The sequence below is a fragment of the Diadema antillarum genome, unplaced genomic scaffold (genome assembly GCF_040938485.1).
Source record: "Diadema antillarum isolate AM-2024a unplaced genomic scaffold, OU_Dant_1.0 seq00000980_RagTag, whole genome shotgun sequence".
Classification (NCBI taxonomy): domain Eukaryota; kingdom Metazoa; phylum Echinodermata; class Echinoidea; order Diadematoida; family Diadematidae; genus Diadema; species Diadema antillarum.
The window spans coordinates 282,613-296,009 of record NW_027271820.1 but is presented as its reverse complement, the minus strand read 5'-3'; the positions used below and the strand labels follow the sequence as shown (position 1 = coordinate 296,009).

The window sequence follows — 13,397 nt, the reverse complement described above, 5'->3', positions numbered from 1 at the left end:
TCGGTCCCGATGCTGGGCAGGAGTGAGCCAGCCAGTCAGCCAACCAATCAGCGATCTTGTCCCCACGCCTCCGTCCTGTACAGGAAAGCGAAACTGCATAGATATGGGGACGGGAGTCAGAGTACGGGGACTGTCACAAGTGATCGCTTCCTCGTATTCTCGGTCCTCGCGTTGTGTAGCGAAAACTTCCTAATGACAAAGGTTTGCAGTGGCTTCTTCCAGGATCCTCCCATCAGCAAGATGAAGGGCTGTGGTCTCTGCTTCCAGTCAATTTGTCCAATGTAGAAAGCCAGGTCTGTGGCCTCCTGTAAAATGAAATGGAAGTGGAAAAGCAACATGCATATACATCTCGATTAAAATCTTGAAATAATCTACGCAGAAGTTGCTTGGTTGAGGCATTGGTATAATGAAGTCCATCAGAACAGATATATTGCCCACACCTCTCCAATGTTCAAGGTAGAGTTCATAATAAAGTGCCTGGCCAAATTCTGCAACATTTCATTTGCAAACATATACCCTAAATTGGGTATTTCATGTAGTATATAACATCCATGTATTACATTTTCTATTCTTGTACGGGCTAACCATGACCTGGCTGAATGAATTTTCAACAGTGTGGCCTATGGGAACTTCTGAAAGGCAATTAATTTTATTGCTGGCAAGCCCAGGCAAAAAGTATTACCGAGTATCAAACAAAAACTACTTCTGAATTGCATTTCATTATTTTGGGTAAGTTACTCTTTCCAATACTAGTAGTATAACAATTTTGTCCACTTACATTGTAGGAACATTAAGGAGTATGCGAGGTCTTTTTTCTTTTTGGTATGGGGGGGGGGGGGAGACACCCTGTATCACATTGGATATATATGAGTGGTATGTGATATATTTCCAGCATCTTGCTGAATATAATGATACCATAGGTCAAGTGCAATATCTATTAATGAATGAAATATTCCTTATTGACGACATTTGGGACCAATTTTGCATTTCATGCGAATTTTTTCCCCTTTTTATCAAAATGAAAAGGACATATTGATATTGGACAAGTGTGTGATTGAGCAGTCAGGCACAAAATAAAGTAAATATGTATGTTGTTACTAAATTCACCTCAACTCAAATGCAAAAAAGGAAAGGGTGGTACTGGGGCTGTAGATTAGAATCTCTACACAGAGCAATACTATTTAAAATGTACCTTGGGAAAGGCCATCGGTGTCACCCGTGTGACGAATAATAGACCGGGGGCCCAGAGCATTTATTCAGCTGAAAAGGGTCACACTTTTTGATGGTCTCATCATGTAAGGATGTGGCCAAGGGTCAATAAAATGAATTGCTGGCAAGTCACATCCTGTACCGTAAGCCTAGGGACCACAAAAAGGGACCCCGAAAAATGGATTTATTCAGCCGAAGGGGGTCACGGACAAAAGTTGGTGGATATTGTTCCTTTGGGTGTACTTATCATGAAAACAGCAATGCCAGCTATTTTATCCTGTACGGGGCCCCAGACAGTAGCCCCAAAGGGCCCCAGAAATATGATGTTATTCAGCTGAAAAGGGTCACGGCTAATTTCTTTTGCAATGGAAGTAGTTCCCATCAGAGATATGCAAAACACCAATGCCAGCTATTTTATCCTGTACGGGGCCCTAGACAGTAGCCCCAAAGTGCCCCACCCCCCATAGGCCTACGTATAAACACACACAAACATTGAGTTTATTCAATAAAAAAGATTCAGGGCTAATTTCTTTTGCAATGGAAGTAGTACCCATCAGAGACATAAAAAACACCAAAGCCAGTTATTTTGTCCTGTACGGGGCCCAAGACAGTAGCCCCAAAGTGCCCCCCCCCCCCAACACACATACTCACACAATAGTTTCGTTCAGCTGAAAAAGGGTCACGGCTAATTTCTTTTGCAATGGAATTAGTACCCATCAGAGAAATCAAAAATACCAAAGCCAGTTATTTTATCCTGCATGGGGCCCCGGACAGTAGCCCCAGACAGTAGCCCCAAATTGCCCCCTTACCCCCTCCCCCTCCCCCCCCCCCCCCACACACACATTGATTTTATTCAGCTGAAAAGGGTCACGGCTACTTGCTTTTGCAATCGGAAGTAGTACTCATCAGAGATATCCAAAGCACTAAAGCCAGTTATGTTATCCTGTACGGGGCCCCAGACAGTAGCCCCAAAGTGCCCCCTACACACACACACACACACACACACACACACACACACACACATAATACTGGTTTCATTCAGCCGAAAAGGGTCACGGCTAATTTCTTTTGCAATGGAAGTAGTATCCATCGGATATCAAAATACCAAAGTCAGATATCTTATCCTGCACAGGGTCCCGTCAGTAGCTCCAAAGTGTTTTGCTTTATTCTCTTTATTGTTTGCATCTCTTCTTCTTAAATATGCGCTCCTTCGTCTTCATTTTCGCGACAACGACAACGCGTCCTCCTCATCACATCAGTTTTGCTGTTCTGGCAAACATTTCCAGCGTATCGGCTACGTTCGATTTTAGAGCGGCGAGAGCGGAAGACGTGCATAATTGAGTCTGGGAAAGCGTAGGAACAGCGTAGCTAAAGCGGCCAACAGCGTTATCGAAGCAGGAATGAAGCGTCGTAGGAACAGGCCTTGATTTTATACGAGAGTAGAGAACTTAGTGAGAGCGTCGTTAAAGCGGGAAGGTCGTGCTTTGATCAAGAAAGCGGCGCAGCAGCGGGACCATGTCGTCGGTGTCTAGTTTAGACTATATTTCCCGTTCTTGTGCCGCTGTTACTACGGTCAGAAAAACCTGGAATTGTTACGCTCATCCCGCGGTATTTACACTGTCACTGCTTCTCTCCCCGTTTGAGCTACGATTCAAAATAGGTCAATCTTGATGGGGAGATGAGGAAGAAATTTTGAACCAGTTCAAAATTTCTTACCGATCTGTAAAATTGCCAGATCTAACCCCATCACCCAAACGCTGCTGCTACGATGCTCCCGGTCCCCGTACACTTTTGCCGCTCTCTCCCGAACTGACAGATTGAATAGATCGGGATGCAGATCTTGATAGTGGAATTACATGTGGGGACACTTTAGAAACACTCCGTGGGGCCCCGTACAGCTATATAACTGGTTTCGGTGTTTTTGATACCTCCTTGAGTACTACTTCCATTGCAAAAGAAATTATAGCAGTGATTCTTGTACACACACATTGACTTTATTCAGCTGATAAGAGTAACGGCTAATTCCATTTGCAATGGAAGTAGTACCCATCAGAGACATACAAAACACCAAAGCCAGTTATTTTGTCCTGTACGGGGCCCAAGACAGTAGCCCCAAAGTGCCCCCCCCCCCAACACACATACTCACACAATAGTTTCATTCAGCTGAAAAAGGGTCACGGCTAATTTCTTTTGCAATGGAGTTAGTACCCATCAGAGAAATCCAAAATACCAAAGCCAGTTATTTCATCCTGCATGGGGCCCCAGACAGTAGCCCCAGACAGTAGCCCCAAATTGTCCCGTTACCCCCTCCCCCTCCCCCCCCCCCTCCCCCCCCACACACACACACACATTAATTTTTTATTCAGCTGAAAAGGGTCACGGCTACTTTCTTTGCAATCGGAAGTAGTCCTCATCAGAGATATCCAAAGCACTAAAGCCAGTTATGTTATCCTGTACGGGGCCCCAGACAGTAGCCCCAAAGTGCCCCCTACACACACACACACACACACACACACACACACACACACACACATAATACTGGTTTCATTCAGCCGAAAAGGGTCACGGCTAATTTCTTTTGCAATGGAAGTAGTACCCATCGGATATCCAAAATACCAAAGTCAGATATTTTATCCTGCACGGGGCCCCAGACAGTAGCTCCAAAGTGTTTTGCTTTATTCTCTTTATTGTGTGCATCTCTTCTTCTTAAATATGCGCTCCTTCGTCTTCATTTTCGCGACAACGACAACGCGCCCTCCTCATCAACATCAGTTTTGCTTTTCTGGCAAACATTTTCCAGCGTATCGGCTACGTTCGATTTTAGAGCGGCGAGAGCGGAAGACGTGCATAATTGAGTCTGGGAAAGCGTAGGAACAGCGTAAAGCGGCCAACAGCGTTATCGAAGCAGGAATGAAGCGTCGTAGGAACAGGCCTTGATTTTATACGAGAGTAGAGAACTTAGTGAGAGCGTCGTTAAAGCGGGAAGGTCGTGCTTTGATCAAGAAAGTGGCGTAGCAGCGGGACCATGTCGTCGGTGTCTAGTTTAGACTATATTTCCCGTTCTTGTGCCGCTGTTACTACGGTCAGAAAAACCTGGAATTGTTACGCTCATCCTGCGGTATTTACAAGGTCACTGCTCTCTCCCCGTTTGAGCTACGATTCAAAATAGGTCAATCTTGATGGGGAGATGAGGAAGAAATTTTGAACCAGTTCAAAATTTCTTCCCGATCTGTAAAATTGCCAGACCCAACCCCATCACCCAAACGCTGCTGCTACGATGCTCCCGGTCCCCGTACACTTTTGCCGCGCTCTCCCGATCTGACAGATTGAATAGATCGGGATGCAGATCTTGATAGTGGAATTACATGTGGGGACACTTTAGAAACACTCCGTGGGGCCCCGTACAGCTATATTTACTGGTTTCGGTGTTTTTGATACCTCCTTGAGTACTACTTCCATTGCAAAAGAAATTATAGCAATGATTCTTTTCACTTAGATTATGATAATACGGGAGCACTTTCCAGCTACTGGCTGGGGGCCCCTTAACTGGATGGGTTTGTGTTTTACGTATCTCAGCTGTGAATTCCACTGCCAAGGAAAATAGGCATACATGACTGTTTTCACCTAAAAACAATTAATTCATATGGGGTGGGAATACCTTGGGGCTATACCTGTCAAGGGCCCTGCATCCGGGCCAATATCGCACCTCTTTTAATCGAATTCTTTAATGTTGAATTAAATTTAGCAAAAACTTCGCCTAGATGACATGGTAGTTCAATGTCATATTAATCTCTTCATTCAAATTTATTTTGAAACATTCACATTACCTCTAACCTTATTCTAAATAACACTTTTTCAACTGAAATCCATATAATACAAGTACCATTCCACTATCCGTTCATTCATAAATTCATAATGATATAGTCACGTGATTACATGCTGCGCTCGTTCATTCAAATTGATTTCTGGCCATCTAATTTAACATGTTCTGCAGTCAATTAAACAGATATGTTCATGCTTGGCCTCTTTCCTTATTTTCTTTCGTCGTAGTTATTGTTTTGTAAGCATCATAGCATTTCATGTTTTCGTATTCGTTTAAGAGACTTTGACACCATTTTTTAACGTGCCTTTTGAATCCAAAGAAGTAAAGAAGCCACAAATTATCTGGCCGCTACGAGCGCTTTATTCCGAGCGGTCGGCCAGTTACAAGAAGTCAAGGTTATGATCCTCAAATGTTTTTTTTTTTTTAAAATAATTCTTTCTATGTCTTCTAGAGATATACGTCTGTATATATTGTGCTGTCATGACTATATAAAAAATGAAGTTAAGCTGCATTACTGGTACACGTATATGCCTATAATGACATGTATATGAAAGAGAAGGAGCGTTACCAGTCTGGTTACAGAACAACCAAATCCAGTTATACTAGATAAGAAATATGACACTTTTACTGCTTTATAACAGTAATTTATAGATGAAACGAAAACACACATAGAAACACATGTTAAAAAGGTCTGAAACAAAGAAATAGCATGATTTGAATTTGAATGAACACGTTTGGAATTTGACTGTCTTTCGCGAAATTTAATGACTGAAATACACTTTTCGGCAAGTCAAGGCGAATTTGAATGAACGTAGGGTACCAGCCAATTTGAATACCCATTTTACGAATTCGAACCTTCTATCAAAATTAATGAACGAACAAAAGTGCAAAATTGGCTGGGAAAACATAACTGGCTTTGATGTTTTGGGTATCTATGATGTAAACTACGGCCCACTTCGATTGTAAAAGAAAAACAACTATGACTCTTTTCAGCTAAATGATGTCATAATAATTGTGTGGGGGAGGGGCACTTTATGGCTACTGTAACCTGGGCCCAGTGCAAGATGAAATGACTGGTTTTCGTATAATATGGTCATCTTGGTTGTGCGCTATACAGAAGTATGCTTCCCTTGCAAATTTCTTGAGTGTTTTGCTACTGTAACCTATGGGACCCCGTATACAGGATAAGATGACTTGCTTTAGTGTTTGTGATATCTCTGATAAGATGACTTGCTTTAGTGTTTGTGATATCTCTGTTCAGTAGGCCCTGATATTAACGTTACAAAAGAATTTGTAAGACCATTTTCAGCTGATTCACAGTACATGTATAATGGATGGGACACTGTGGAGCTACTGTCTAGGGCTCTGTGCAGGATGAAATAACTAGCCTTGGTGTGTTGAATATCTCTGATAGGTTCTTCTTCCAGTGCAAAAGAAATTACCCGTGTTTGGGGCTATACTGTGCGGGGTACCATACAGGATAAAATAACTGGCTTTGGTATTTTGGATATCTCTGATGGGTACTACTTCCATTGCAAAAGAAATTAGCCGTGACCCTTTTCAGCTGAATGAAACTAGTGTGTGTGTGTGTGTGTGTGTGTGTGTGTGTGTGTGTGTGTGTGTGTGTGTGTGTGTGTGTGTGTGTGTGTGTGTGTGTGTAGAGGGGGGCACTTTGGGGCTACTGTCTGGGGCCCCGTTCAGGATAAAATAACTGGCTTTGGTGCTTTGGATATCTCTGATGGGTATACTTCCATTGCAAAAGAAATTAGCCGTGACCCATTTTGGCTGAATGAAACTAATGTGTGTGTGTGTGTGTGTGTGTGTGTGTGTGTGTGTGTGTGTGTGTGTGTGTGTGTGTGTGTGTGTGTTGGGGGGTGCACTTCGGGGCTACTGTCTGGGACCCCGTACAGGATAAAATAACTGGCTTTAGTAAATGTTTAGTGTTTTGGATATCTCTGATGAGTATGCCTACTACCAATTGTAAAAGTAAGTAGCCATGACCCTTTTCAGCTGAACAAAATCAATGTGTGTGTGTGTGGGGGGGGGGGGGAGGGAGCAATTTGGGGCTACTGACTGGGGCCCCGTGCAGGATAAAATAGCTGGCTTTGGTATTTTGGATATCTCTGATGGGTACTACTTCCATTGCAAAAGAAATTAGCCGTGACTCTTTTCAGCTGAATGAAACTAGTGTGGGTGTGTGTGTTGGGGGGGGGGGGGGGGAGCTCCTTTGGGGCTACTGTCCGGGGCCCCGTACTGGATAACATAGCTGACTTTGGTGTTTTTGATATCTCTGATGGGTACTCCTTCCAATGCAAATGAAATTAGCCGTGACTCTTCTCAGCTGCACGAATGAAATCAATGTTTGTGTGTGTTTGTACGTATGGCCTATGGGGGGTGGGGCACTTTGGGGCTACTGTCTGGGGCCCCGTACAGGATAAAATAGCTGGTATTGGTGTTTTAAATATCTCTGATGGGAACTACTTCAATTGCAAAAGAAATTAGCCGTGACTCTTTTCAACTGAATAAAATCAATGTTTGTGTGTGTTTGTACGTAGGCCTATGGGGGATGGGGCCCTTTGGGGCTACTGTCTAGGGCCCCGTACAGGATAAAATAGCTGGCATTGGTGTTTTGGATATCTCTGATGGGAACTACTTCCATTGCAAAAGAAATTAGCCGTGACCCTTTTCAGCTGAATAACACCATATTTCTGGGGCCCTTTGGGGCTACTGTCTGGGGCCCCGTACAGGATAAAATAGCTGGCATTGCTGTTTTCATGATAAGTACACCCAAAGGAACAATATCCACCAACTTTTGTCCGTGACCCCCTTCGGCTGAATAAATCCATTTTTCGGGGTCCCTTTTTGTGGTCCCCGGGCTTACGGTACAGGATGTGACTTGCCAGCAATGCATTTTATTGACCCTTGGACACATCCCTATATGATGAGACCAATAAAAAGTGTGACCCTTTTCAGCTGAATAAATCTTCTGGGCCCCCGGTCTAAGGGAGTTAATTCAAATTTCATGAAACCTTCCCTGTTTGTTGTTGTTGTTGTTATTGTTGTTGTTGTTGTTGTTGTTGATGATATCACTTATATCAAAGTCATGGGGGAGCTTGAAGGGGCTCCCTTAAAGAGTATCAGATGGATTTTTTTTTTTTTGGTTATTGTTGTTAATTCACATCTGGAACTCATTTGGAAGCCTCTTGTAGCTCTCTCGTGCCATATTCAATCTTATCACTGTTTAGCACGTTTAACGTTCAATATTGACCATCGATCCAGTGATCTGTAAGGACGGTGGATTCGGCTGTAGGGACGGCACCTGTATCCAGCCAGAGCTGGCGTGTGACGGAATCAAGGACTGCAAAAAGGGGGAGGACGAGAAAAACTGTGACCCCTCAAAGTTCACAGGTATAGGGCCAATGTCACGTGACGACATGGCTGAAAACAAACAAACAAAACAGAAACAAACGTTGTCAATCCCTTGGTGCACCTTTCGGGGCTATATAGGTCACTGTATACAGTGTAGCTAACGGAAATTTTGAAGACTTTGGTAAAAAAGAAAAAAACAAACCCATCGTAGGGATGCACGTCAAGAGACCAACACCCAAGAATCATACAACCCACGCGTCATATAGCCCATGCACGACTTGTTAATACAGATCACGAGTCATACAACCCATGAGTTCAACTTCTTAGCAAACAAGGCCCACAAGATCGACACAATGGGCCCAGTGGTGTAATGTCGAGCTCGAGGGTTTTTTCTACCTAGTGTCGAACTCATGAGCTTTATTTACCTATAGTGCCGAACTTACGTGCTGTATGACTCATGGACCTGATCTTTTTTAAAGGTCGAACTCATGGGCTGTATGGAGTGTCGGTCTCATGGGATGTAAAAGGCAGTGACTTATATCATTTTTAACTTACTTAATTCTATACATTCACTATACATGAAATTTAACATCACAACTCTGTGAATAACCTGCAATTTTGCCCCGAAGTCATTTTTTCCCGTCAGCTACCTTTGGTTGCTTCGTGCAAGTGTGACTTTACGCAGACATCGGGTGTAACGTACATTCATTCTGCTTACTCGTTAACACACCTCGCTATTTAATTTTGGACCATGCAACTCTTTTGAAGAGGATGGCACAGGATACTTTTTGAAATTTATTAGAGCAGATGACGATGATTACCAATGATTACTATTACCATTACAGATAGCTGTGCAACCGTCGACTCGTCAGCCCGTTTCGTGTGCGACGGGCGGAAAGACTGTCCAGACGGCTGGGATGAAGACAATTGTCGTAAGCTTTGATATTTTCGGAACATTTTATATTCCACCATTTTGCCCTATGTACGTGCTTGATATTAATATGAATGCCCCTATTTCCATCGGAAGAGCATTACCATCAAGACTTTACGATTAGTTCTGAGTTTTCTGATAACGCTCACTTAAAAAGAAGAAGAAGAGAGGAATCGGATGATCTACAGTTTCGGCATTTAATGAATATGCCTGCATCACCCAAGTAGGCCTACCTCTGAGACTAGAATCAAGTGGTATATAACCACTGTTTCACAGAAGGGGTGGCTTCCCTGTCTCTCTGCCTCCGTCTCTCACGATTCGTGTTGTCGCAGCTACATTGTACATCCGCGACATTACAAATTAATGCTCAATCCGAGTTGCTAGGTGATGTTATCCACCGTATAATTTCCCAATCAGGCATATTATTATTCATTTTTATGTACTCTCTGTTTGTGTTTTTTTCTAACACGGATATAGAATATAAAAATCAATAGTAATAGTACGTAACACATGTACCAATATTATTACCAATACCAATACCAATACCAATACCAATACCAATACCAATACCAATATCAATATCAATATCAATATCAATATCAATACCAATACCAATACCAATACCAATATCAATATCAATATCAATATCAATATCAATATCAATATCAATATCAATATCAATATCAATATCAATATCAATATCAATATCAATATCAATATCAATATCAATACCAATACCAATACCAATACCAGTACCAACAATTGACCAATACCAATGTCAATGCCAGCGCATATACCAAAGGCCTGCCCATATTTAAAGTACCAATGCTGGTATACCTATAAAACACCAGTTTGTATCAAAATGTCATTACCAGTGTCAGTAGCATTGATGCCCATAACAGTGTAACATCAGTGTTAAATACCAGCATCAATACATCAGTATACCCATAGCAACAGCAAAAACAATACCAGCAGCAATACCAAAAGCAATAGCAATAGCAAAATCAATACCCACACCAGTGTTAATATCAATAGTAACAGCAAAAGCAAGAACATACTATCATACCAATACCAAAAGCCATAGCGAAGGCAAAACCGATGCCAATACCAATACCACATATTAATGATTTACTTTCTAATTCTTACCGGCAGCATGCGGGTCGAGACCAATGCTGGATGCCAACATTGTCATGGGCGTGGCCGCCAAACGGGGTCATTGGCCCTGGCAGGCGGGCATCTACCGACCTCCCAAGAAGACGCCATATTGCGGCGGCACCCTCATCAACAGGAAATGGATCTTGACTGCAGCACATTGCGTGTTGGTTGATTGTTTATTTGATAATAATAATCGTTCATGTAACATGTATTCAGTGAGGATTTTAGGTCACATTGATAACTTAAACTTCCTGAAAAGAAGGTTAACCGATGGTTAGACTGATGAAAGCCACTTAAGTAGCCACGCCTCTGAATTCGTGCCAAATTTAATGATAGCGTATATACTAGTTTTTCTGCTTAATCGGTGATAGAACGATCGACAGTCGGAACTGGTGAAATTGCTGATTTTCTCTGTCCTCGGAGACCGTATGACATGGATAACAAATAATAAAATGATATGATGTTGGTATTTGACGAGTAGCAGGTGAACAGGTCTAAAGCTTGATGAGATCTACATTTATACTACCGGTGATAAGTTGTCAATAATGCAATTTCTCAATGCCTCTCTTTGCTTATTGCAAAAGGTAAACGTTGGTTATCCTGATGACAGCCATTTAAATAGCCACGCCCCTTCTTTCAGCTGGATAAAAGAATCATAATTGAGCAGGCGACGTGTGTTTTCCTAGTCATTGCATCCACTTTGAAGTAGGCACCTAATGACTTCAGATCTCGTGCAGCCCTAATACGTTAAACCCTGGTGGAAGGGTGTACAAACATCTATGATACACGTGTGTGTTTATGACATGGATATATGATGATAGAAAATGGAGAGATAGCACTCCAATGATAACATTGATCGCTGTAACATTTTCACTCAACGTGACAGAGTGGGTCTGACTGGTGGTCGAGTCTACCTGGGCATTACGAACTGGTTGACGGGCACGGAAGGCGGCCAGAACATTCCCGTCGAGCAGGTGCACTACCATCCCAACTACACGGGCGACCCGACGTACCAGAACGACCTCGGCCTGCTGAAACTCAAGACTGCCGCCGAGTTCGACAACTACGTGCAGCCGGCGTGTCTGCCGCCGCGAGGGTTCGATCCCGAGGATGGCACTTACCTCACCACGACCGGTTGGGGGTCCGTCGTGGAAAGCAGTAAGTTCTGTAGAATTTTGGACTTTTGTAAAATATTTCCATCAACCTCTTTCATTAATGGCCTTAAACTTGCCTCTACTTTATCATGGATTTGTTATAAAGCAATAATCATTCTTCTCTCTAGATTTCTCCGTTCTGTCCCCCTCCCCGAAACGAGTATTTCAAGTTACGAGTACCTTTTATAAGCAAGGGTGATGGTGTTGATGATTGCAGTAACCTTGTGGCGTCTCCTATTTCAACATTTTTTAGACACGTTAGATGTATTCTTCACTTGTCACAAAATTGAAATTCACTGTGTGTGCTGGTATCGATATGCCACGCAGGTGTCAGTCCGCGAGATCTGCAGATGGCACGGCTACCCAAAGTGCCCTACGAATATTGCAACAGTCACTACTCCATGGACCTCTTGGACACGGTAGTGTGTGCGGGTTACTCCAATGGTTACGTCAGCACGTGCTTTGTAAGTATTGCCTCACTGGTTTGACAGAGATGCCCAAATCATTCCCCCTCACCTCCCCCTTCTGTTCATATCATAAGTCTATCTGTAAATGTAAGTGTAAATGTAAATACTTGTCCATCTACTGTGTTTCCATACTGTCTTATCACAGAATACATGTCAGAACACACTATATCACATCTAGTGATATATGTATTTATCGGAAGATCGATAGCCCGGTGGCCCGGTGGCCCAAGGTTGCTAAAAATCGATTTTGGGTCACCAAAATTCACCAACAGATGACAAAAGACACCAACAGATGACAAAAGACTATTTTTGGTGGCTTAAACGGGCTACTAATATTCATAATGGATCGTTACATTGTTTGATTACATTTCGGGCCACCACGCATCTTTTCCGAGCCACCAAAGTTTCGAATTTAAAACTTTTACAGTGCCAAACGCGTCATCAGAGAAAAGAAAAGAAAAGAAAAGAAGGTAAATACTGCAAATGGAAATCATTTCTTACTCTTACATGTGGTGTACATCAGAACTTAAAAAATATGGTGGTGTATTTTAATGAATTCGTAATCACATTCATTGTGAAGTATCTATCATGTGCATAATATGTTTCGTAAAAATGTATCATAAAAATATGACATATATCGGTCAACTTTTTTTGATACGTAGTATTATGTGATCATGTCTTCCCAGGGCGACAGTGGCGGGCCTCTTGTCGCACAGATCAACGGTTCGTGGTTCTCCATCGGGTCGGTTTCGGCCGGCGAGTCCTGCGGAGGTCCGTACAGACCGAATATCTTCATGAGAACAGGCGCATACATGGATTATATAATAGACATTATGGAAAACAATTGACATGTTGTTCACATGTAGCAATATATGTTATACTATTTCGTAGTATGTTTGAGTTTATACTGGTACACACAAAGTCTAGGGACAACTGTTCAATTAAAGTAATGCGGCTTTACGGTAACGGTGTGGAATATTGCAGCTATCTCTTACTGTTCAATCAAGTTCAAGATAATATACATCTGTTTTGTATGTCAGCTTCACGTAGTTACACACATTGAAGAAAATGTCATTTTTAATAAGTAGATGTCCTGAAATGTTTTCTATAGTTGAAGTTTGCCGATTTTAAATCAATTATCCGTTCGAGTCAGAGGATGCATTCATACATACTTCCATACAGATATATAAGGACACCATAGTTTAGACGTTCACCATAAGATAATGTCTACTCAAATTTAGTGACTTATTACATTTCTTTCTCATAAAATTAAACTGTTAATATTTCAA

General features: G+C 42.3%; 1 protein-coding gene across 1 annotated transcript; it reads left to right on the top strand.

The window, feature by feature from the left end:
• The first annotated feature begins 6,996 nt into the window (after positions 1-6,996).
• On the top strand, positions 6,997-12,956 carry LOC139742104 (chymotrypsinogen A-like). The gene is made up of 7 exons (XM_071652675.1): positions 6,997-7,018; positions 8,312-8,440; positions 9,247-9,333; positions 10,485-10,650; positions 11,374-11,645; positions 11,969-12,105; positions 12,795-12,956. Exons 1-7 carry the CDS (start codon positions 6,997-6,999, stop codon positions 12,954-12,956), a joined length of 975 nt encoding a protein of 324 aa, XP_071508776.1.
• The last annotated feature ends 441 nt before the right edge of the window (positions 12,957-13,397 follow it).

Bases quoted from the DNA above. Each gene is read 5' to 3' on its own strand.
- LOC139742104 (XM_071652675.1), top strand. From the start codon at position 6,997: ATGCCTACTACCAATTGTAAAA. The intron at 9,334-10,484 runs GTAAGCTTTGAT...TCTTACCGGCAG, and splicing joins CTGGGATGAAGACAATTGTC to CATGCGGGTCGAGACCAATG. The intron at 10,651-11,373 runs GTTGGTTGATTG...TCAACGTGACAG, and splicing joins TTGACTGCAGCACATTGCGT to AGTGGGTCTGACTGGTGGTC.